The sequence below is a fragment of the Pseudophryne corroboree genome, chromosome 1 (assembly GCF_028390025.1).
Source record: "Pseudophryne corroboree isolate aPseCor3 chromosome 1, aPseCor3.hap2, whole genome shotgun sequence".
NCBI classification, from domain to species: Eukaryota; Metazoa; Chordata; class Amphibia; order Anura; family Myobatrachidae; genus Pseudophryne; species Pseudophryne corroboree.
In genome coordinates this window covers 1012262349-1012283921 of record NC_086444.1, presented here as the reverse complement: position 1 = coordinate 1012283921, position 21573 = coordinate 1012262349, and the positions used below count along the sequence as shown (strand labels likewise).

Genomic DNA, 21573 nt, shown 5'->3' with positions numbered 1-21573 from the left:
CACACTGCACTCTAACAGGTTTCGGACAATATTATAGCAGTATTATACTGTGAATATATCATATATAAGGGTCTGCCTTAATGATTGAAATGAGTCACTGAACTCTAATTTTTTTAATAGTATCTCTGATATTTTTGCCAGTATTAGAGTTTGATCCTATTGTTATGCTTAAGTGATAATTTATCTATGAGACAACCACATATTAATTCTAACTGTACTCAGTAAAAGTTAAGTCTTAACCGAGTGCCCCAAACTAGAGAGTTTCTTTCTTCTTTTCTGTTGTTGACCCTTTATTTGCTCTCTAAGTGCACCTCCCCCTGCTATATTGTATATACTGTACGTAAGTATTTGATGTCCCCTTGTTTTATGTGGATTGTTCTATGACTTCTTTTTAAATACTCTGATCTGAATTGCTGTGCTCGTTGACTGTTTTTTCAAACCCCCCTTCCCAAGAAAATATATGTTTCATGAGGTCTCCTGTCTAGGACACCATGCAGCAATAAAAATGTTATTAACAAAATTATTTATTCCAGACCATTATCAGACTACTTCTACCTTCCATAGTTAATTAATTTTTAATTCATCATGATTAAATATATTTGGAGATTGAAGAAACCTACGTTAGCTAAGACTTTAATGTCTCTCCCAAACATGGATGGAGTCTGACGTTTTCCAATTTAGAATTATATGAAATGGCTTGTTTGCTCAATCAGACTAGTTTATGCCTGAGTTTTCCAAACTATGGGTCCTTACCGAAAGAGACTTGACATATCCAAATTCATTGATAGATCTGATATCCTTCAGTCTGTCCCATTACATTCGCTGACTGTTTTGAGACCTTTTTGAATTTTGGAAGGTTGGTATAAATTGTTATGCAGCTCAGAAGAGAGACAGTTGTGATATATCAACCGTTTTCTATTAGGTATAGCTAAACTAATCCTGAATGTGCAGTTAGCTACTTGCTGGAATGGGGGTGCAGTCACACTACAGCAGTGCTTCCCAAACTTTTTGAATCATGGCTCCTTAGGGTATTAGAATGTTTTTCATGGCAGTCCTAGTACAGAAGTTTCTTGTTGAGAAATTCTTCAAAATTATTTGCTGACTCAGAAGCCATAGCTTGAGCAGATGCTACACCATGGCATCTTTGGCTAATACCCAAACAAACCCGGCGATCGAAAGGCACTGACCATCACTGAACATTCAGTTCAAGTGGCAGGTTATTATCACCAGGGTCCAGCGGTTGTAGAACGGCCACAGACATATGGACTGTGCACCCACTGGTCCTTTCCATCCAGGCAAACAGCCCAACCATCCAGACACCTCTCTTGAATGGAAGCCTTGTAGGGAAGTGAAGACAAGTTTGGATGCTGCAATAATATGAACTACCCCAGCAACATCAAGGTGACTCTTTTTGGATACACGCGGGCAATGTAGTTCTGGGCAAATACAATACAAAAGTATTCCTAGAGAATTATCCAGTACTCTACCTGCCCTGTGACAACTATACCAACAAGTGTAGGTCTGTGGGATCCACCTGACAGAGAGCACTGTGACTAAACATTATTGTGTTTACAGAAAAAAACTATTTATCCACCACATCATTGTCATGTTTTTATTCCAACACTTCACTGCACATACAGTACATGTATCCACCTCTATCACATTGACACACACACCCTCTCTTTATTTGCAGTGCTGTATCATTCCCATAACCACAGAAGCTGTGTGACAATGTTTAAGAGGTCACACAGTAGATAATGATTGTGTGGGCATGTATTTATAGCACGCAAATGTGTGGTTTCCCTAGGTACCAAGGGTCTAATTCAGACCTGATCGCACCTCTGCGAATTTGCAGAGGTTTGTGATCTGATAGTCGCCGCCCAGACAGAGTGAAATACCACCTTATGCAAGTCTGAGTACGCTGTGTGAAAAGCTTTGCAAATGACGGTCAGCTGCAAAACAGTTTTTGCAACTCACTCACCATCGAATGATTTTTCCAGTCTGTGTGTAGCCCAGGACTTACTCCTACAGTGCAAAAGAAACAGGATGATCAGTCTGGAGCTGGCATCACACACTATCCCTGAAAACGCTTGGGAACACCTGCGTTTTTCCAGGCTCTCCCAGAAAACGACCACTTACCACCCCCCAAAAGCCTGCTTCTTGTCAATCAGCCTGAGTTCGCCTAGCGATCAAAAAAGACGCATGATTTTTTTGCAGTTTGGCCTCAAGCCTGCACATTACGATCCATATGCATGCGCAGTCATTCAATAAATGGCTGCTGTGTGATTTTGCACAACAGCGACCATGTCTGAATTAGGCCACAAGTTTGGAGAGCTGCTTGGCTGTATGATGGAAGAGAGCAGGCTGCAAAGTAAACCTTTAAACTTACTTAATGTGTACCATGTGAATAAATGTAGACCATTAATTGCTGCATGTAACTTGGAGATAAACATGATCATGACACAACCAATATCTGCAGGAGCAATAATTTGTGAATTGGGGGCACAGTGTGACATATGATGTGAATTTGTATTGTGTAGTTTACCACCAGATTGTATAGATACCTGTGTCTGTAGAGTATACTGAGCCCCAAGATCTCTATTGCCGGCCCTGCACCCCACAATTGGCTCTCTTTAAAGTGCACCCAGATAAATTGTCTTCAGGTCATGATTACATTATGGGGAAACATACTTTATGTCTACATTACTGTCTAAATGTCGACAGCTTAAGTGCCAGCCCAGTAGTAATGATATGTATAGCATTTTAATTGTATTGGCATCAGAAATGTAAACATGATTGTAAACATCAAGTCTGACTAGTGTATGTCAATGTGCACGTCCTCTATAGGGTTTTGGGAAACATCATTATAAAATAAGTCTGTGCGGAAACACACAAGCTTGTGAATACTCTCAGAGCAAATGCAAGATTCCTACTTGGGAGATTACAAATACTTGATTTAGAACCAAAGTAAGAACCAAAGTAAATAAAACTAGATCAATAAGTATAAAATTCACACTTTTTTCTAGTTTATAGGCTGTGTATCTATATATATAAGTATAGCTGAGTCTTTAAGTGTTGCCCATTCACATACTGTGGTCTTATCTTGAGAATAAAAGTAAATTTAAAAGGGTACAATTTTGGGGTGGTTTTCACACTAAACAAATAACATTTTAGTTGTAGTACATTTATAGTAGCTGCATCAGTGAGGAACCAATCAGCACTGCAGTAAGAATGAACAAGATACATTTGCCATAGACTCGTGAGATTATGTTGCTTCCATCATGTAGTCAATGCCGCTTACTGGACTACAAAAGTAAAATGCTATTGTTTTTCATTTTGATGATTTCCTAATATATTTGAGTTGTTTTATACTATAAACTTTCTAAGCATATTAGTTAATGAACAAAATGTGCAATTGATTTTATTAAATACAAACATACAGTTAATACTCAGTATTTATCAGTGATTGACTGATACTCTGCATCTTAAACAAAACACAGATTGTGCAGCTTTACTGACAAATCACAAAGGAGTAAAATACAGTGACAGGACTGACTGACTGACTGACTGACTGACATACTGACTGACAATAACGACTGACTCACTTGGCTAGATTTACTATCTGTTGGTACCAACCTGGTTTAGCATTTATTTCTGTTGTTGATTTAAATCCATGTGTCAAATCCGCCGATCACCAGAGCTTGGAAAAACAGACGCACAGTAAACCTAGCCCACTGTGCGCATCCACTTTTCCCTATAGATCATGCAGCTATACAACCCTTCCTCCCTGAGCTGTGTGCTGTGTACCTCCTAATGACACAAAAGAGTCCCACCCCTTCCCCTCTGCTCACATTCAAGTGCCGTGCCCTAGGGATGACCATCACAAGATGGCCATCAAATAGTAGCACAATGCTGCCATCGCAATTTGCCGTGTGATGGCATGTAACCATCGCAAGGTAACCATCAATGGTTTAACAACCATGGACATCGGAAAGAGGCCTGTATTGGTTTGCAAGCATCGCATTCTAAACATCTATTGCAAGTCCTTTTCTATCAAGTCCCGAACATTGATGTTCTTTAAGGTGTAAAAACAAACACATAATATAATACAAAATGTCCCTCGTCAGCCTACAGGTCCTTTCCCAGCTCTCCAAAATCACATTTCCGATTACCTGTGACCCTGATGAAATTTGGGTCACACAGAAAGCATTTAGTCCCAAACCCAAAAATGTTTTGTGCGTACAGAGAGCCTCATTCATATTTGTAAGTAAAGCAAAAAAAGCAAGGAACTTCATGTCTGGAACAAATTACAGTATGTTGCCATGCAAGGGAAGCAAATACATTTATGGCATTTCTGTGCAGCTAAATACTGGCTGCTTTTGCATGTAGTCCACAACAGTTTGACAACTTTATTTTTACACTGCAATTTAGATTTCAGTTTTTACACACCCCACCCAAATCTAAAGCTTTCTGTATGTTACACCTGCCCCATCTGCAGTGAAGCATGGTTTTGCCCAGTTGCTTGCTTTTTTACTTTACTTACAAACATGAATCAGGCCCAGATTCTTTACATCCATCTGCAGATGTGATATACCGTCAAGAAGAAAAGGGAACTTCTAAAACTTACAGTAAATGTATTCCTTTATTCAGTGCACTATGGGCCTAATTCAGACCTGATCGCTGTGCTGCAAATTACACTGTCCTGCGATCAGATAGTCGTCGCACAGAGGGAGTAAAAATTTGCCCCGTGCAAGTGTACAATTGCATACATACGCTGTGCGAAAATTCCCCTCAATCAGCACATGGCTGCAAAACCGTTCGCATCACACGTACCATCGAATGTTTTTCCCATTCTGTGCAGTGTGTGCAGTATGTGCATAGCTCAATACTTACTCCTCCAGTTCGAAGAAATCAGGCTGATCGGGGCCGGAGCTGACGTCACACACCTGCCCTGAAAATGCTTGGGAACGTCTGTGTTTTTCCAGACACTCCCAGAAAACGGCCAGTTACCACCCATAAACGTCCTCTTCCTGTCAATCACCTTGCGAACAGCCATGCAATTGAAATTTTCGCACCATCCTGTCGCTGTTTGGCGACACTCATGCGTATTGTGGTGCATACATATGCACAGTAGTTCGATAATCGCCCTCTGTGCAAAAATGCACAGCAGCGATCAGGTCGGCATTGAGCTCTAAATTAGATCTAATACAAAGTATACATACTTGATATAGCTATAACGTGTTACTGGTACCCTGGGAATGCACTAATTATGGGAAATAAAAAAAAAAATATGTAAAAGTGTGGTGTTCTTGTTTTTTCCAATTTTCTTAACAAAAATGTAAAATTAGAAAATACTTATTCAAAAATGTTACAAAAAGTGATCCTCCATGTACCAAAAGAAATGTTTGTCAGAGAAACCAATGCATTTCCAAATCATATACATTCATCTGAACGGCAAGATCATAAAGCGTAAAATACCCCTCTGGTTAAAAAGTGGTTAAATTGTTTAGTAAACATGATTAAACAATTTATACTGTATCTACTATATATGGATATTTATGGGTTGCCAATTATATTAATGCACATATGTGGTTCTGGGTTATCTTTAGCCAAGTACTTGATTCTTACACCTTAAGTGTATATGAAAGTAAAGACACATGGAGAAGATGTTTCAAACTTTCTAAAGAAGACAATTAGAGAAGTTACTTATCAGATTTTAGGTATCAGTTATCTATTATATTCTATAAAATCTTATGTAGTATCTGATTGGATGCTATGGACAACTCTCCCAATGGCTTATCACTGTGTCTGACTTATCAGTTTGTCCTTGCAAAGTAACTGGATTGCTGCCTGGTGCAGCAGACCATCACCATAAACAGTGTATGTAGAACTGACAAGTGAAGTGGTAGATTTGAGTGAATTTTAATAATTTTTCATAGCTGGCCCAATTTGCGGTCTTTGAAAGTAGCAATTTTTAGGGGTAAATTTAATAAAGCTTCTAAAAATGAAAAGTGGCGATGTTGCCCATTGCAACCAATCACTCTTGTCTATCATTTCTCTATTGCATCCTAGAAAATTATAGAATCTGATTGGTTGCTATGGGAAACAGCACCACTTTTCATTTTTAGAAGCTTTAGTAAATTTACTCCTTACACTGGGGGGAGTTCAAAAAATGTGACGTTTGGGATGTATTCTAGTAATTTCATTGGGTGTGGTTCGTTTTATCGACAGTATCTAGGTCGACAATGTTTAGGTCGACCACTATAGGTCGACAGTCACTAGGTCGACATGGATGGAAGGTCGACAGGGTTTCTAGGTCGACATGTGCTGGGTCGACAGGTCTAGTGACTGTCGACCTATAGTGGTCGACCTAAACATTGTCGACCTAGACACTGTCGATCTTCAGACCGGATCCCATTTCATTTGCATTTTGATTAAGGAATGCATTTCTGGAAAGGAGGAATTACTTTAAATTGGGCCTTAATATCTTTAAAGGTTTGATGTGGGACTTAGACCTTAGTCAGATTGAGACATAATTGCAAATTGTGGCCCTTTTTGTCTGCAAGTTGCATCTTTTTGATGTATTTGTGTGAATTTTTGTAATCCGGATCTTTTTCCATGCATAGCTATGACTTGCAAATGCATACAACATACACGGCAGTGGACTGTATTTGTGGCCAATAAGGACATGGGGGGTCATTCCGAGTTGATCGCTCACTGTTGATTTTCGCAGCACAGCAATCAGGTAAAAAAAATGGCATTACTGCGCATGCGTATGCCCCGCAATGCGCACACACGACGTACGGGTACAAAGCCCTTTGTGGATGTGCTCAGATTGTAGCAAAGTTTTCCTTCGCACTGGTGGTCGCAAGAAGATCGACAGGAAGGGGGCGTTTCTGGGTGTCAACTGACCGTTTTCAGGGAGTGTTTGCAAAAACGCCGGCGTTTCTGAAAAAACGCAGGCGTTTCTGGGTGTCAACTGACCGTTTTCAGGGAGTGTTTGCAAAAACGCAGGCGTGTCTGAAAAAACGCAGGCGTGGTTGGGCGTTCGTTGGGCGGGTGTATGACGTCAAATCCAGACACGAATAGGCTGAAGTGATTGCAAGCGCTGAGTAGGTTCAGAGCTACTCTGAAACTACACAAACTGTTTTTGCAGAGCTCGGCTGCACATGCGTTCGTACTTCTGCTAAGCTAAAATACACTCCCCAGTGGGCGGCGGCATAGCACTTGCATGGCTGCTAAAACTAGCTAGCGAGCGATCAACTCGGAATGACCCCCATGGTCAGAGCGTGCAGATGAGAAGTGCCACTAAAGTGGCCAGTGAATTTCACAGATGTATGCGTATGTATGGGCCTGGGCTGCTGGTGCTCTCACCCTTGTGTACTGTAAGTGCAACACTGGTAATGATAACTGCTCCTCATTGGTCATAAGTATTAATAACACTCCCACTTAAGTAAATGCACTAAACTGCTGCAACTGTGGTTTTAAAGTCACTATTCACAACAGCATGTGTGTTAGGGAAGCCTGGACATACATGTACAATTGTTATACAGGTTGAGTATCCCTTATCCAAAATGCTTGGGACCAGAGGTATTTTGGATATGGGATTTTTCCGTATTTTGGAATAATTGCATACCATAATGAGATATCATGATGATGGGACCTAAACCTAAGCACAGAATGAATTTATGTTTCATATACACCTTATACACACAGCCGGAAGGTAATTTTAGCCAATATTTTTTATAACTTTGTGCATTAAACAAAGTGTGTGTACATTCACACAATTTATTTATGTTTCATATACACCTTATACACACAGCCTGAAGGTCATTTAATACAATATTTTTAATAACTTTGTGTATTAAACAAAGTTTGTGTACACTGAGCCATCAAAAAACAAATGTTTCATTATTTCACTCTCACTCAAAAAAGTCCGTATTTCGGAATATTCCGTATTTCGGAATATTTGGATATGGGATACTCAACCTGTAATATAAAAAAATAATGATACAGTATTTGTGTCTGCTTCTCTAAGTATTACAGATGGGCACTTTGCTTGGGTACTTATAATCTGCTCTATCCAACTATTAACTGTAATCCATTAGCCTTGCTTACTGCATTGTTTAGCAATTTCAAAGCTGCAAAAAGATGCCTCTAGCTCTAGTTATAATCTAGCTTCATCAGACCCAAGTACATCTAGGGATAGAGCCGCAGCCAAGGGCAGAAAGAGCCAGCTATACATTTGCATACTCTATCTCTGAATAGGTTGGAATCGTTTTGTAAACTCAAGTTGTAATTCTATTTACTTACCACTCTGAATAATGCCATTTGGTCCTTATTTTGGAACATAGTGCAATGCCCATAAATCTGCTGTACCAAAAAGAAGGTGATATATATTCTGTAGATCGCTCCAATGAATCCTCAGTGAAGTTTTTTTATGTAAAAGATTTTTTTTTTCCTTTTAATCAGACATGTGGTTGTGACTGAACAGATGGTAAATAAAGCCAAACAGGTATAGAACAGCCCAGCCGGACTACTTTTAGGCACCCACAGTGTGGTATGTAGAATGAGATGCTCACATTTATACTTACATAAAAGGAATGGGATATATTCCTATAAAGGTATCTTTGCCATTGGGTGTGGTATGGCTGACCGCCGGTCAGCATACCGACTCTGGCAGCATACTGACGCCGGGATACTGGCAAGGAGGGGTGACTGCAGCAAGCCCCTTGTGGGTTTGGTGGCGACCTGCGGTCGCCATGGGTTCTATTCCCACTCTATGGGTGTCGTAGACACCCACGAGTGGAAATAGTCCCTGTTGGTCGGCCTGCCGACTGTCAGGATAGTGAGGGGGCGGGATGTTGGCGGAGGTCCGCTGGTCACATGAATACCACCCTTTGCGATCCACTAGTGGAAATACACAACCCCCTTATATGTAGAATAACACAGATGCTTACACATAAGCTTGCATCAGGATAATGGGTTGAAAGCACATCAAGTTATCTTTCATAGTTCCTCAGATGTGACCACCTGTTCAATCACAACCACATGTTTGATTGAAAAAAATACAAATTTTTCTTTTAACATAAAAAATCTTCACTGAGGATTCATTGCAGCGATCAACATTATAAAGAAACTGACATAACATCTGAATCCAAGACATTTGGAAACAAGTTCAGCTCAGAATATATATCACCTTCTTTTTGTGAACATATGCTAATTCTATCAAGTTGTTGGTGACTTGTGTAAGGTCTATCATGTTGCCTTACTGGATGCGCCTATAATTGATTATACCCTGTATTTCTGTATTTCACCAATAGGATGTTGTTGGGGTTTTTTTTTAAGCTGTACAAGGAAAATGAAATATAGCATTCATTGGATACTATGGGGGTCATTCCGAGTTGATCATAGCTGTGCTAAATTTAGCACAGCTACGATCATTCACACTGGCATGCGGGAGGATGCCTAGCACAGGGCTAGCCCACCCCGCATGTCAGTGACGGCCCCCCCGCAGAAGTGCAAAGGCATCGCACAGCGGCGATGCCTTTGCACTTCAAGAGTAGCTCCCGGCCAGCGCAGCTTTAGCATGCTGGCCGGGAGCTACTCATCGCTCCCAGGCGGGCAGCGGCTGCGCGTGACATCACGCAGCCGCTGCAGCCCGTTCAGTCTGGCCACGCCTGCGCTGGCCAGACCGCTCCCACGAAACAGAGGCAAAATGCCGCCGTTCCGACCCCTCCCACCCAGTGATTGCCTCTGCCTGTCAATCAGGCAGAGGCGATCGCAGCCCTGCTACGGCCTTCGGCAATGTCTGGCATGCGCCGGTGCAGACCCTGTACCCAAAGAAATTATACTTACCCCTCCACAGTCCCATGATGGCCAGTGCTGCAGACACATGCACACAGGGCCGGGCACAGAAGGGGTCAAAGGGGACAGCTGTACCGGGCCCCAAGGCTCAGAGGGGCCCCAAGGATATGCCACTTAGTGCACGACAGGCATGTGAGCCATCTTGTCCAAATAGGGCAGTGAGCTGTAGGCAGTGTGGGCGCAGCCTCGGTGTAACTGGATCCTCTCACACACAGCAAATGAGGGGGCCCCAGAGATATCACTGTACCGGGCCCCAATATTTCTGTTGCCAGCCCTGCATGCACAGTATACTCTGGAACAATGCCAGACTCTACAGTGCTGTAGCCATTGCCGAAGAGGAAGGGTGCAGACACAGAGCCAGCCTTCTCCTCTCTTAATCCACTCCTGTCTACAGTAACCTCCTTTAAACTTATAATTAGAGATGGAGCAGTGCTCATCTGAGGTGGCAACATCGCAAACAAGCACTCCCGGCGTGACTAGGCGATCCGTCAGCCTAGTCATGCCGGGAGTGCACAGAGACGCTCTCCCATTTATAGAATAGTGAATTCTAGTGAACGGGGCGTGTCTACATCACGGGCGCGCGCTCCCATTTGGAGACAGAGACGCTGAGTCCTAGGCACAGACAGAGCCACGACTAGCGGCGGCTCCATCTGTATATTGCCTCGTTTTTGTAGAAGAAATGTTTTCACCAATTTCACAGACTTGTCTTAAATATTGTTGGTTTTATCTGATTAAATGGGATGTGTTCGGCATCCCGGCTGTTGGGATGTCGGCGGTTCTTATGACCGACGCCGAAATCCCAACACCACTCAGGAGATCGGCACCTGGACACTGACAGCCGACATCCCAAAGGTAAGTATCGGGTTTAGGGTTAGGGCCGGGGGGATTAGGGCTAGGCACAGGAGGTGGTTAGCCATAGCCACCACCACTGGAGGGTTAGCAATAGCTGCCATCCCTTGAGGTTTAGGGTAGGGGAGTGGGGAAGGTAAAAATTCTTACCCCGACTTGTTATACTACAAATATTCTATTATTTATTTTGTAAAAGTGTCAGGAGGGAATGTCAAAGAAAGTGCATTAAAAATGTAATGGCAGCCACTGCCTCATTTTATATCAAATAATATGTTTTTTGTTGTTTTCAGTAAAAGAGAAAAAAAGAGAGGGAGGGAGGTTGGAGATTAATTATAATATCGGGCTAATTGCATTTCCTGGTTCTGAGCTCAAAGGCATTTTACAGTCAGCAAATGTATTGTATATGTAGTTTTATGAATTCTAAATTTCACTTTTGAATTTAAAATTAATTTGTTGGTCATTTATATTTATAAAAAATGTTCAATAATTAGCACCCATTGGTGAAATAGATAATGACAGTGCATGGAACATACAGAAACAAACTTCAACAAATGACACATGTATAGTAACTTCCTGCTGCTCCTGCACTCATTATTCCACCTGGTTGGTACTGTGGGAAAACATCTGTTGATTCTGTTTGTGACTTTGTCTATTAATAACCCAGACTACTGTATACTTGTGTGCAGACTGAATTTGCAGCAGATGCCTATCTAATTTGCCATTTCCCTTTTGTTTCTTGTACACTTTACACCCTCACTACAATGTACTCAACACCTCAAATATGATGTTTGATAGGAATATGCAGTTATTTTAATGTGCTATTAACTGATATTTTGTATGGCCCTGATGCATTTTTTAAAATTCTTTGAGCGGTATCCTTTTAGCCCCAATTCAATTTTGGACAATCAAAATTGCTGGATATTGCGAATAATGACAAATGGTCATTATCTCGGCATTCAATTAGAGGCCATTTTGATCAGCCAAAAATGGGATTCACGATCGCACGAAAACACATGGGATCAGGGATAAGTCATGGATCCCATATGTTATAGCGGCACCGGCAGCCCCTTGTCGTGGATAATGCTTTGTGTGCCTCAGGCACCCTGAAGCCTGATCTGCTATAAGTACCAGCATCACGGGAATAGGACTCAGGCAATGGGTAAAGTACCGCTGCTAATAGGCACCGGCAAAAATATTTTGGTACTAGCTTTCTCAATGTAGAATACACATGCAATTCAATGTGATATCAACTGATGTATACTGTTGCACGTCCTGTGGTAGAATTAGATGTATTTTACATTTTTTGTTTTGTTTTAAACAATTCCATGTGCATGCAGATCTGCGTGTATCTTATGAGACATGTGACTGTGCAAACGGAACTAAATTAGGTTGTTTTAACCAGGTGCAATGCTAAGGAAGCAGTGTGCATATTAGCCGTACATACGGTAGCGACTACAGGGCTGCACACTGAAATGCACATTTAAGCAGCAAAATTGGAGATTTAGGGTGCATGGGGCTATTTGCTATCATTGCAATGCAGCACAACAGCATATAGCAGGCATCTCCCCTTACTGTATCATGCTTTAAGTTTGTCACCATGCAATAGAGATGTCACTCATCAACATCAAGATGATGTCTGGAATTTTAATGTTGAAAATTAAAATATGTAAATAATTTAAACAGAAAAACAACTTGTCCCCACAAAACACTGCTACCAGCTCTAGCACTCAGAGTTTACACTGGTCACAATTTATTAAGGAAATAAATTGTATAAATGGTCTTCTTTATTGCTGCTAAACCCCTTGAAAGACCTTAGAATAATAGAGGCAAAAGTCCTGAAAAATGGACATCTAGGCATTGACAAATTATTTTGTGAGGTCTTCAGAATTCAGTGCTTTACAAACCTGTGTTGGGAAGCGGTAATGTTAATACATATTTTTCTATTATTATTATTATTATTATTATTATTTGCTAAAAATTTATCATTTAGCGGTCTTTATATCATGTTAATTATCGTTGTTGGGTGGCCTCTGGTAATTAAGTATCCCACTCGCTGTGAGTAGCAGTCATGGATACAAAATCACTGTGTCACGATCCGGGTATCTGGACGCCATTTCTTACCCATCAGATGCCTCCTAAGGCTGGCTCAGCGCTCCAGGACCGGATCCCATCTGTTATCCTGATGTGTACATTCCTGTATCCTCTCCTGTCACTCTGGGACGCTGTCACAGTAAACGCCATATTACACCTGGCATGGCGTCTCCCGCGGCCTCCGCCGCCGTCCCTTAACTTCTGCATGCAGAGTGTCTGAGTGGCGATTACGTCAGCCGCGGCCTCCGCTGTGTCCGCGTGGTTGGATGTGCATCTGTCAGCCTGGCGCCTCCTGTCTCCGGTGGCCGGCGCCGCCATTACTGTTTTCATTACCACATGGATTACAAACCAAACTTCCCTCCAAGTGTCTGCATGGGCGCAGCCATCTTGGATTCTGTCAGCTGATCATTTCCACCAATCTGTTCTCAGTATTGATAATCTGCATAATTGCCTAGCCAATCCCTTCCTTGCTGCAGGTATAAATACACTGTGCCTGAGCAAGGAAGGCGTCAGTGCTTTGGTTGTCAAACCTAGTTCCTGTTTGTCTCTCTCCTGTGATTGTCTTCCAGGTTCCAGCACCTGTCTCAAGACTTCCACCATAGAGACCCGCACCAGCATTCCACCTGCGGTGTAGCCTGACTCTCCAATCCATTGTGGATTCATCTGTTTCCAGCTACAACTTTACCTGCTTCCAGCTCAGCTTCCAGCAGAGTACAGCTTCCCTTAAAGGGCCGGTGTCCTTTCTACACTTTACCACTCTCCACCGGTATTATTATTTCTCCGCTCTCAAGTTCTACATTTCAGTTCATATTTCATCGCTCCCAAGTTCATTTATTATTTAACTGGTTCCAGCCAGTATCCACTCCGTGCTAACAACAGTCTGGTTCCAGCCAGTATCCACAGCAGCTGTTTTATCTTCAGCAACCCAGCTTTTCCTGGAACACCAGCTGGCACAATCCTGGGTTATCTCCATTGCTACAGTCGGGCCTGGTAAGGACTTTCCATCTAGAAGATCATAAGAACTATCTCACACTACCAGTGCCCTGTGGCTCCTGCCATCCTGTAGTACCCAGGAACTGTATTTATTCTTTGCTGACTTTTACGTTTTCTTTTACTGCTGCTGTGTTGCGGAGTTGTCATAATAAACATCATTGACTTTTATCCAAGTTGTCGTGGTCACGCCTTCGGGCAGTTATTATTCATGTTACTTACATGTCCAGGGGTCTGTTACAACCTCCCAGGTTCCGGTACATCTCAGCCCCTACAACTGAGGCTGCCTCCCGTCAGCTCAGGCCCTCAGTTGTGACAGTAAGCACTGACCTAATGAATCCAGCCGGAGACCAGGATCAAGCGGCCAGGCCGATGCAAGAACTGGCAGCCCGACTAGAACATCAGGAGGCTGCACAGGGCCACATCATCCGCTGTCTCCAGGATCTCTCTACTCGGCTGGATGGGATTCAGACAACTCTCCGTGGATCAGGCGCGTCTGGTGCGTCAACCACAGTGACTCCAGCTACAACCTGGCAATTTTCCCAGTGACCGTACAAAAATTGCCTACATTATTTCTCTTCTCAGTGGCTCAGCCCTTGATTGGGCATCACCGTTATGGGAGAGGTCCGACACCCTGCTATCTTCCTACACTGCCTTCGTGTCAACATTCAGGCGCATCTTCGACGAGCCAGGCCGGGTAACCTCAGCTTCATCCGAGATTCTCCGTTTACGCCAGGGGTCACGTACTGTAGGACAATATCTGATACAGTTCCAGATCCTGGCATCCGAACTGGCATGGAACGACGAGGCCCTGTATGCTGCATTCTGGCATGGCTTATCTGAGCGTATTAAAGATGAGTTAGCTACCAGAGACTTACCTTCTAAGTTAGATGAGCTAATCTCACTCTGCACGAAAGTGGATTTACGTTTCAGAGAGAGAGCAACTGAGCGTGGAAGATCATCTGCTCCAAAATCTTCTGCTCCTCCTCCTCGTCAACTGTCACCATCTAAAGATGAGCCCATGCAACTTGGCCGTTCCCGTTTAACTCCTGCTGAGCGCCGAAGACGTCTCTCCGAGTTTCTCTGTCTCTATTGTGCAGCTCCGTCTCACACCATTAATGCCTGTCCCAAACGTCCGGGAAACTCCAAATCCTAGCTCGCCAAGGAGAGGGCCGGCTAGGAGTAATGATCTCCTCTCCATCTCCTCAAGATTGTAATCTCCCAGTCTCGCTTCAAGTTGCTCAACGTTATCGGAACGTCATTGCCCTCCTTGATTCCGGAGCAGCTGGGAACTTTATTACCGAAGCCTATGTTAAACGGTGGTCCCTACCCACCGAGAGACTTCCTTCGTCCATTTCTTTAACTGCCGTGGATGGCAGCAAAATTTTTGATGCAGTTATTTCTTTAAGGACTCTACCAGTTCGTCTGAGAGTGGGAGTTCTTCATTCCGAACTTATTTCTTTTTTAGTGATTCCAAGAGCCACACATCCTGTGGTCCTGGGCCTTCCATGGCTCCGTCTTCACAATCCTACAATTGATTGGACGACTACGCAAATCCTGGCATGGGGTGCCTCCTGTGCTGAGACATGTTTGTTTAAAGTATTGCCTGTCTGTTCTTCCTCCCCCAGGTCGTCTGATGTTCCACCTCCTCCATATCAAGATTTCACGGATGTGTTCAGTAAAGCTTCTGCTGATATCCTTCCTCCTCATAGAGAATGGGACTGTCCGATTGATCTCGTTCCAGGGAAGGTTCCACCTCGAGGCCGAACTTATCCGTTGTCTCTGCCTGAGATGCATTCTATGGAGGAATATATTAAAGAGAACCTAGCAAAGGGGTTCATTCGACCTTCTTCTTCTCCAGCCGGCGCAGGCTTCTTTTTTGTAAAAAAGAAAGATGGTGGTCTGCGGCCGTGCATCGACTACAGAGGTTTGAACGACATTACCATCAAGAACCGTTATCCTTTACCCCTGATTACTGAGCTCTTTGACAGAGTTAGCGGAGCTACCATCTTTACAAAGCTGGACTTGCGAGGTGCATACAATCTCATCCGAATCCGTGAGGGTGACGAGTGGAAGACCGCCTTTAACACCCGTGACGGACATTATGAGTACCTCGTCATGCCCTTCGGATTGAGCAATGCTCCAGCTGTCTTCCAGCATTTTGTCAATGAGATCTTCAGAGACATTCTATACCGTCATGTCGTGGTCTATCTAGACGATATCCTCATTTTTGCCAACGATTTAGAGGAACATCGTTTTTGGGTTAAAGAGGTTCTGTCCCGTCTCCGTGTCAATCATCTCTATTGCAAATTAGAAAAATGCGTCTTTGAAGTCAAGTCCATTCCGTTTCTAGGGTACATTGTGTCCGGTTCCGGACTAGAGATGGATCCTGAGAAACTACAAGCAATCCAAAATTGGCCGGTACCCTTAACCCTCAAAGGGGTCCAGAGGTTCTTAGGGTTCGCCAACTATTACCGAAAGTTTATACGAGACTTTTCCACCATTGTGGCGCCTATTACTGCTTTCACCAAGAAGGGTGCTAACCCGTCCAAGTGGTCTGAAGAAGCCATGCAAGCATTTCATCTTTTAAAACAAAGGTTCATCTCTGCGCCTGTTTTGAAACAGCCTGACATCGACTCTCCTTTCATCTTAGAGGTGGATGCCTCCTCCGTTGGAGTAGGAGCGGTGTTATCTCAGAGGGTTAAAGATGGCCATTTACACCCTTGCAGTTTCTTCTCCCGGAAGTTCTCCCCAGCTGAGCGCAACTATGCCATTGGCGACCAGGAGTTGCTAGCCATCAAGCTCGCTCTAGAAGAGTGGAGGTATCTGTTGGAGGGAGCTTCTCATTCAATCACCATACTTACAGACCACAAGAACCTTTTATACCTGAAGGGCGCACAATGTCTCAACCCTCGTCAGGCCAGATGGGCACTTTTCTTTTCCAGGTTCGACTTTAAACTCCAGTTCTGTCCGGGCTCTCAGAATCGCAAGGCCGATGCCCTTTCCCGCTCATGGGAGCAAGAAAATGAGTCAGAGTCTTCAGACAAGCATCCTATTATAAATCTGTTGGCATTCTCCACGGTAGGGATGGACTCTACGCCCCCATCAGGGAAAAGTTTTGTGAAGCCGATGCTAAGGAAGAAGCTCATGCATTGGGCCCATGCTTCCAGTTTTGCCGGACATACAGGTATCCAAAAAACCCTGGAGTTTATCTCTAGGTCCTATTGGTGGCCAACTCTGAAAAAGGACGTCTTGGAGTTTATTGCATCTTGCCCAAAGTGTGCCCAACATAAAGTATCCCGCCAGTCGCCTGCGGGGCAACTGGTTCCACTATCCGTTCCCCGTCGACCATGGACCCACTTGTCGATGGATTTCATTACAGACTTACCCATGTGCAACAAGTTCAATACCATCTGGGTGGTAGTTGACCGGTTCACCAAGATGGCACACTTCATTCCTCTCACCGGTCTTCCGTCAGCTTCCAAGTTGGCTCAAGTATTCATACAAGAGATCTTCCGACTCCACGGTCTTCCTGAAGAAATTATCTCAGATCGAGGAGTTCAATTCACAGCCAAATTCTGGCGAAGTTTATGTCAAGTCCTCCAAGTCAAGCTAAAGTTTTCCACGGCTTACCATCCTCAGACCAATGGTCAAACCGAGAGGGTGAATCAGGACTTGGAGGCCTTCCTCCGCATCTATGTGTCCTCCTCTCAAGATGACTGGGTTCAATTACTTCCCTGGGCCGAGTTCTGTCATAACAACCAGTATCATTCTTCATCTGCTTCAACACCATTCTTCACTAACTTTGGATTCCACCCTAAAGTCCCTGAGTTCCAACCGCTTCCAGCAACTTCTGTTCCCGCAGTGGATATCACCTTGCATCAGTTTGCCAATATCTGGAAGAGCATACGATCAGCTCTGCTCAAGGCATCGTTCAGGTACAAGAAGTTTGCGGATAAGAAGCGTCGAGCAGTTCCTGCTCTCAAGGTGGGTGATCGGGTATGGTTATCCATGAAGAATTTGAGGTTAAGAGTTCCCAGTATGAAGTTTGCACCTCGCTATATCGGTCCTTTCAAGATTGAACAAGTCATCAATCCTGTTGCTTACAGACTCCAGTTGCCTCCCTTCTTAAAAATACCCAGGACATTCCATGTTTCCCTGTTGAAACCGCTGATCTTGAATCGGTTTCATTCCTCACTTCCTCCAACTCCGAAAGTCCAAACTCAACGAGGCGTTGAGTATGAAGTGGCCAAGATCCTGGACTCACGTCACCGTTACGGTCAACTACAATATCTTATTGACTGGAAGGGTTATGGTCCTGAGGAACGTTCATGGACCAATGCTTCTGATGTCCATGCTCCTGCCTTGGTCCGGAGATTCCATTCCAAGTTTCCTCAAAAGCCAAAGAAGTGTCCTGGGGCCACTCCTAAAGGGGGGGGTGCTGTCACGATCCGGGTATCTGGACGCCATTTCTTACCCATCAGATGCCTCCTAAGGCTGGCTCAGCGCTCCAGGACCGGATCCCATCTGTTATCCTGATGTGTACATTCCTGTATCCTCTCCTGTCACTCTGGGACGCTGTCACAGTAAACGCCATATTACACCTGGCATGGCGTCTCCCGCGGCCTCTGCCGCCGTCCCTTAACTTCTGCATGCAGAGTGTCTGAGTGGCGATTACGTCAGCCGCGGCCTCCGCTGTGTCCGCGTGGTTGGATGTGCATCTGTCAGCCTGGCGCCTCCTGTCTCCGGTGGCCGGCGCCGCCATTACTGTTTTCATTACCACATGGATTACAAACCAAACTTCCCTCCAAGTGTCTGCATGTGCGCAGCCATCTTGGATTCTGTCAGCTGATCATTTCCACCAATCTGTTCTCAGTATTGATAATCTGCATAATTGCCTAGCCAATCCCTTCCTTGCTGCAGGTATAAATACACTGTGCCTGAGCAAGGAAGGCGTCAGTGCTTTGGTTGTCAAACCTAGTTCCTGTTTGTCTCTCTCCTGTGATTGTCTTCCAGGTTCCAGCTCCTGTCTCAAGACTTCCACCATAGAGACCCGCACCAGCATTCCACCTGCGGTGTAGCCTGACTCTCCAATCCATTGTGGATTCATCTGTTTCCAGCTACAACTTTACCTGCTTCCAGCTCAGCTTCCAGCAGAGTACAGCTTCCCTTAAAGGGCCGGTGTCCTTTCTACACTTTACCACTCTCCACCGGTATTATTATTTCTCCGCTCTCAAGTTCTACATTTCAGTTCATATTTCATCGCTCCCAAGTTCATTTATTATTTAACTGGTTCCAGCCAGTATCCACTCCGTGCTAACAACAGTCTGGTTCCAGCCAGTATCCACAGCAGCTGTTTTATCTTCAGCAACCCAGCTTTTCCTGGAACACCAGCTGGCACAATCCTGGGTTATCTCCATTGCTACAGTCGGGCCTGGTAAGGACTTTCCATCTAGAAGATCATAAGAACTATCTCACACTACCAGTGCCCTGTGGCTCCTGCCATCCTGTAGTACCCAGGAACTGTATTTATTCTTTGCTGACTTTTACGTTTTCTTTTACTGCTGCTGTGTTGCGGAGTTGTCATAATAAACATCATTGACTTTTATCCAAGTTGTCGTGGTCACGCCTTCGGGCAGTTATTATTCATGTTACTTACATGTCCAGGGGGTCTGATACAACCTCCCAGGTTCCGGTACATCTCAGCCCCTACAACTGAGGCTGCCTCCCGTCAGCTCAGGCCCTCAGTTGTGACACACTGGCGCAATTCAGCATTGATCTGCTGCGGAGACAGCTGATCTGAAGATTCAGCACTTAGCACTGCCGAGTCTGACTCAGCAACTCTACTGCTCATTCTGAGTCATGTGTGAACTTACGATACCTCTTTGCAATCAGGACTCCCTCCCATAGGGAAGTAGCAGGATCCCAGAATCCATGTGTAGAAAAATGAGTGCACAGTATTGAAAAGCTTAATTCCTGTTTAAAGCAGGGAGTATATACAGTAGTTGTCAGTTATGTCCAAATTGATAAAGAAGTTGCTTGCGCTATTGGAGTCATCACTGGAGCAATGTTTCTACTACTGAATAGATTAAAGTGGAAAACAAAGATTAATATGTTTGTAATGTGAGTTAATGATACACATGCCACTTGTATAAATCTGACCTAAAATAGATTTCCATATATTCTGTCTAGCATCCAATGTTAATATTTTCATTTTTTTCCCACAGGACTACCGCTTAAATATCTTTCTGCGACAGAAGTGGAATGACCCTCGACTTGCATATAGTGAATATCCAGATGACTCTTTAGATTTAGATCCATCTATGTTGGATTCTATATGGAAACCTGATTTATTTTTTGCTAATGAAAAAGGTGCTAATTTTCATGAAGTTACAACAGACAACAAGCTCCTGAGAATCTTCAAAGATGGAAATGTCCTTTATTCTATCCGGTATGTACTATAATCTTGTTTTTAAGCAATTACTATGAAATACTGTATATCATGTCTGCATTATGAGCTGTATAATTTTTTACTACAAATAGCAGATGCTCTAAGGGGGTACTGTAGACCGTTAATTTGAATAAAATTTAAATTATTAAAAAATTATGAACTGCTGTAATGTGTACTCCTAATTAGCAAAAGAACAATACTTTGAAAAATTGTGCGCACTAGGTAGAAGTGCAGCTAAACAATTCACACATAAATGTGCACCCAAAAACACATTTGGAATAGCAAATTTGGAAGAAGATAGTGTGAACAGATAATAGCGCTCTCCAACCACCATGAAAAAGGAGAAGACCTTTTATCAGTGCAACAATAATAATATAAAAACAAATCACCCTAATAATGGATGAAATAAATGCCAGTGTAATGGTCATAGGCATCCAGCTCAGTCCTTTTAGAATAGTCGATCATCCGTTCTTATATCTTTTCTGAATAACCGTGAACACCTGAAAAAAAAGTATCTCTCTAGTCCCTGTTGCAGGGGACAAAATTGAGAGATACTTATAAGGAACAAATATAGTGTAGACGTCCTTAAAATAAAGACAGCTTTTTATTCTTTCAAGGTTCCACTTACAGAAAGACAAAGTTAAAACAGCATAACATATACTCAGTGGGGTATATCACCAATCCAGATGGCACAAAAAGGGGGGGAAACCTCTGACACCCGATGTATGTGGTGAGGATGGGTCCCGGTTCCGGATACACGGCTCCCAATACAAGAGGTCCACCCAGAGGATTGGATCAGCCCACGAGACACACAGCAAACACGAGCCACGCTCTACGCGTTTCGGACCGTTGGTCCTTCGTCAGAAGCGTGGTTTACAATGGCTCGAGTCCCCTTATTTAAACCCTAAAACAGAGTGTCCTCAGCTGGAGTTCATTGCCGCTAATCGTCAAAAACCCGGTGACGCACTTCCGTTATCGGACGCGTTGCCGGAAGCGGAAGTCCTCTGCGGTCCATATGTGTTCCACCAATGCCGGAAATGTCCTCCCTCGTGCGTTCCACTCGATGATCAGTCGCACAATTCTTTAAGCAAGGTGGTATACAATGTCCATAGCAGGAAAAAGTCCACATGCCTTAGGGCTCAGTCCAGGTATATACAAAAAAATAGAATAATAAACAAGTATAAATAAACCATAACAGTTAATATACAAATTAAAATTGGTTAGGGTAAAAAACATTTGAGTTCAAATTCACCGTTTAGGCCCCTCGGAACAAGGGTCCCCAAACGGTGAATCCACCTCATCTCAGCCTGTGCCAGTCTTTTATC

The 21573-nt window shown here is 43.5% G+C and overlaps 1 protein-coding gene across 1 annotated transcript in view; it reads left to right on the top strand.

The window, feature by feature from the left end:
• Positions 1 to 21573, top strand: part of GLRA3 (glycine receptor alpha 3) — a 334324-nt gene that overhangs the window by 203654 nt on the left and 109097 nt on the right. The window contains exon 4 of the mRNA XM_063920651.1: positions 20025 to 20248. Within this exon, the coding sequence (XP_063776721.1) occupies positions 20025 to 20248 (224 nt within the window). The remainder of the gene's footprint in view (positions 1 to 20024; positions 20249 to 21573) is intronic.